General features: G+C 41.1%; 1 protein-coding gene across 1 annotated transcript in view; it reads left to right on the top strand.

The window, feature by feature from the left end:
- LOC101850039 (KICSTOR complex protein C12orf66) overlaps positions 1 to 4,785 on the top strand; it is a gene marked incomplete in the record, with an annotated part of 17,040 nt that overhangs the window by 10,417 nt on the left and 1,838 nt on the right. Inside the window, 4 exon segments of the mRNA XM_013088672.2 lie at positions 500 to 595; positions 1,521 to 1,615; positions 3,149 to 3,311; positions 4,093 to 4,203. Of these exon segments, the coding sequence (XP_012944126.1) occupies positions 500 to 595; positions 1,521 to 1,615; positions 3,149 to 3,311; positions 4,093 to 4,203 (465 nt within the window).

The raw sequence follows: 4,785 nt of genomic DNA, 5'->3' as shown, positions 1-4,785 counted from the left end.
TTCAATTCCTTCAGGATCCAGACATTTCAGCGTAAGTTTGATGCCAACATCTACCTTGGTGGTCCCACTAACAGTGTTGATAGGGGCGTTAAACCAACACTATTTCACGATTTTCATTTCAGTGTTGATGGTTTAGCAGGTAGGCTCTTCTCTGCCACACACTGAAGATCTTAGTTCGGTTCTCATGTGGGGGAGAATTTTAGAAAAACTATTGAGTATCTCAATTTGTCTGCTCAGAGGTTATTTCCTTTCAGCCCATGTTGGCCCTGACAGGCAGTTTTTGAAGAAGCCCACCTCTTAAATGGTCTTTATTTGTGTAGATAGAGATATAATCTACAACAAAAATTTTGGTTTGGTTTTATTCTTCTGTGGCCATCCTTTCTTTTAAACATTTTCTTACAGTTTTTGTACTTTCAAGTATTTGTTCATCCTTATATTTCGGTGTGCTACTGTACGAATCCATCATGTATACACTAAAATTTTCTTTCTTAATGTACAGGTCAAGACCACTTTTGGCCGCACCTCCAGTAAGTCCTGCCCCTACCCTCCCTTGCTCAACTGGATGCTCAAGTTCAAGGGCATTCTCCTGTCAAAGGTACGTGGTACAGTTTTTAGAGTCGTTGTTTTGAGGACTTGGTGTTTGTTAAGACGAGGGATTTCAATGCCGATGGTCAGAACTGAATATCCGTTTCTGTACTTAAGTGAGTGAAGAATGTCTTTTTGACCATGGACTCTGATCAGCACTTATATGACCTTATTGCAGCTTTTGGTTATGTCTTATAGAAAGGCACTTTACTCAACTTTTCCTCACTTCACCCAGGTGGGAACAGGTGCCCGGCCACAGACAACGAAAAATCTTATTTGTATATTCGTTATAACACCTGTAAAATAGCAGCTTGCGCTGAATGCTTGCTAGGAAATTAAGATTGTTTCAGAGTGTTACGAGGTCTCCTTGGGTAATAGTATAGAATGTATAGCACTTAAAACTTGCTGTTGAATTGGAATGTTCACGAGACAAATGCTAGTTATTATAAATTATCATGGTGGGGTTGGTACTACATGTATGTCCAACAGGAATAGGAAACAATCTGCTGCGGTCATTGATTATCACTCTCTCTCTCTCTCTCTCTCTCTCTTTCTCCCTCTCTCTCTGTCTCTCTCTCTCTTCTGGCGCTGTGGCTTCATAAACGGTCAGCGATGCCGACAGCACGCAGGAACTCAACACTTGCTCGGGGGTCCTTAAAAGTGCTGAAAGTGGGTTACTGAAATGTCCCAGCAGACGGGTTCTAGCACGATAGCTGGCGGGACATCTCAGGAACACATGGTCCATAGTTTCGTCCTCCTCTTTGCTGGCTCGACAGAACAGATCTGGGTTGTCCGCTGACGCAGTTTTGTGGAGATATGATCCACCAGTTCTTATTCATTGATTATCAGTGCATACTAAGACATGATGGTGGTTGCGGGGAGGCTGTTCTTCTTTACTTTACTTTAACTCATGAGGATTTTTTTCCTGTCCCCAGTTTGGTCTGTATTTCCATGACATCTTGTTCAGGCAGACGGTACCCCCTGAGCTCAAGATGAACCAGAGTCGAACACCGGAAGACTTTGTCGGCAGGTAAATTGTTAGTGGAGAATTACCCTATACAATTGGGAAGGTGTTGAGATGGAACTCGCAGGGTGAGAGGAACAGAGGAAGTCCAAGAACAAGATGGTGGAGAAAGGCAGAGGAAAGCAAATGCCAGGGTACAGGGGGGAAAATGACATGATATAGGTTTAACGCTCCTATCAATACTGTGAGGGCATTTAAGAGGCAGAAAAGGACTGAGCCAAGAGGGAAATTCTTGTAAAGTGCCTTTCCCAAGACCACAACATTGGACTGGTCTAAGGCTCAAACCTCTGAACCTGCAATCTCATAGTTACGAGTCCGACAGCCAAGCCACAAGGCTACGGATGACACTAGGTACGTGGGGAAAGTTGATACAACTGGAGAGGCAAAAGGCAGAGACCTCTGGTGTGGTATTATAGATGACCTAAGCTTTTATCAAAGAAATTATAAAAAATCAAGGGGAAGGTAGTCAGAGAGAATGATGCACAGAAAAGTGGGAAGACATGGAATAATATCAAGAAGTTAGCCCACGTAGGGACAGGTGGAAAGTGTTTGTGGCTTATACCTTGATTCAGGCTGAGATAAGCAATGATGATGATTGTTATAGGGGGAGTCAAAAGGCAAGAGAGAGACGGATAAAGAAGGAGAAAAGAAAGGTGAATGAGGGTTTTCGTCTTTGAAAACGGATCTAATGTAATATTTGGCAGAAAACGGTCAAAATTTAAGGGAAGTAATCTAGTAAAACGTGCCTCTTACCTCTATTATATATTGGTTATGTCCCTTGGCACCCACGTCTGACTTTACCCCACGTCTGACTTTACCGCAAGACCCGCCGAGACCCAGAGTTTTTATCAACAATAATAATGTCATTCACTTCACTCCAATTCTTAATAGCTGACTGAACCCTTCTCTGGTGTTTTGCGTAAAATTTTTAAGGTGTTTCATGAATCATAGTCATGGAAAAACTGAGGAAAAGATACCCAACAAAAATAAGTATTCTTCCTCCCTTTTTTTAACATTATTATTATTATTATTATTATTATTATTATTATTATTATTATATGTGTTAAGACGCAGTGAAATCAGGTGCTCATCAAATTTAGAAGTCGAGATATTTGTGATTGAAGGAGGTGGGGGTCGTTTGGTGTCAGAGGTAAAATTAGCGAGAAAATGGCCGCCAAAGTTTGGTGACTTCCAAAGCTTGAGGGTCCTTGAAAACTGCACATTTACAAGTTTTTGTGCCTTTGATCAACATTTTTTAGTGAACTCTATACAAACATTTGTTTTTAAATGGATATTAACACTTTGCCGCATCATCTCGCCAATTGGCGATGTTTACCACCCAGTTTCTTTGGATTTTCCCCAAAATATGATGGCAAAGTGTTAAAGGTGTTGAGCCAAAGGAATAAAAAAAATTTTGTAAACTGTCCAACGGTCAGGAAAAATGGCTATTTCTTTCATTTCATCATTTCGACGAGCACCTGATTTCACCACAAGGCCTCACATATTATTATTATTATTTTAGAATTTCAATTCCTTCAGGATCCAGACATTTCAGCGTAAGTTTGATGCCAACATCTACCTGATCCTCGACACGCACGGCCTGGGCCCACGGGCGGGGGAGGGAGGGTACCACCACCCTGACAAGTACGCCCCTCCCCCTCAAGGACTGGACACCTACCCACCCATCTTCTCTTGTCCTCTGGTGGGTGTTTATCATGTTGTTTCTGTGTGTGTGTGTGTGTGTGTAGATGGATGTGTATGTGGATATGTGGATGTATGTGTTTGTGTATGTGTGTATGTGAATGCATGTGTTTGCGTGTGTGTCTGTGTATGTGTGGATGCATGTGTGTATGTGGATAGGTGTTTATGTGTTTATGTGTGTGTATGTGGATGGGTGTGTATGTGTTTGTGTGTGTGTATGTTGATGGATGTGTATGTGTTTGTGTGTCTGTCTGTGTGTGTATGTGGATTCGTGTGAATGTGTTTGTGGGTGTGTGCACATGCGCGCACGCGTGAGAGAGAGAGAGAGAGAGAGAGAATGTGTGTGTGTGTGTGAGACTGTGTGTTCTCCAAACATAATTTTAATTTTGTTGATGGGGATTTAAAATATTTACAAGCAATCAGAATGTCTGTGTGTGTGTGTGTGTGTATGTTCTCTCAAGCGTAAACACTCGCACTCTCACAGCCACCCTCACATAATACAAACATATACACACAACTTTCTCTCCCTCTTGTCTCCTAACTCCCTCTCCCCCCTCACTCTCCCCTTCCCCCCCCCTCTCTCTCTCTCTCTCTCTCTCTCTCTCTCTCTCTCTCTCTCTCTCTCTCTCTCTCTCTCTTTCTTTCTCTCTCTCTCTCTTTCTCTCTCTCTCTCTCTCTCTCTCTCAGACACACACACACTCACACATACACAGCACACACCCTACCCCTCCTCCTGTCCACATCAAATGATCAAACTCCATCATCCCCCCCCCCCCCCCCAGGAGCGGGCAGTCAATAGCACCCACTGGCCCAACATCTGCATGATGATCACATCCAGCCCAGAGGCTGGGGGAGACAAGCCAAAGTTTTTCTACGACAGGGCCACGGAGAAAGTGAGTCTATGTTAAACTTAAACTTTATTGTGTACCATTGAAGCTATTTTTGTGCATTTGTTTTATCCCTGCTGTGAGTATACTTACTAAGACACAATTTTTGTTGGTGTTGAAATCAGAAATATAAATATTCATATTTAAAAAACAAACAAACAAACAAAGAAACCCCCCCCCCCCCAACCCGGGAATAAGAACAGGCAGATACTACATTGAAATTCTCTTTTAGTGGATGTTTAAATATTTGCACTGATTTATGAAGAAGTAACATTTACTTTTCCTCAAAACCTCAAAGCAGACAATTAGCACAAATTGAAAAATGCAGTTGTGTACAGACGAAGTTTACCAGGAAACGAAATATGTTTCCAAATGTAATAGGGTGTTATGGGGCAATAATGAACTGTGAAGCTCATAAGCACATCCCGTAGAGCTATGTGCTATATAAATGAATTTATTATTATTATTATTATTACTATTATTATTATTATTATTATTATTATTGTTATTATTATTATTATTATTATTATATCCATTATTTTATTTTATTTTATTATTATTATTGTTATTAAGCCTATTATTATTATT

Source organism: Aplysia californica, unplaced genomic scaffold, assembly GCF_000002075.1.
Source record: "Aplysia californica isolate F4 #8 unplaced genomic scaffold, AplCal3.0 scaffold00785, whole genome shotgun sequence".
Classification (NCBI taxonomy): Eukaryota; Metazoa; Mollusca; class Gastropoda; order Aplysiida; family Aplysiidae; genus Aplysia; species Aplysia californica.
Note: the sequence above shows the minus strand (reverse complement) of the source record. Positions and strands in the feature narration are given on the sequence as shown.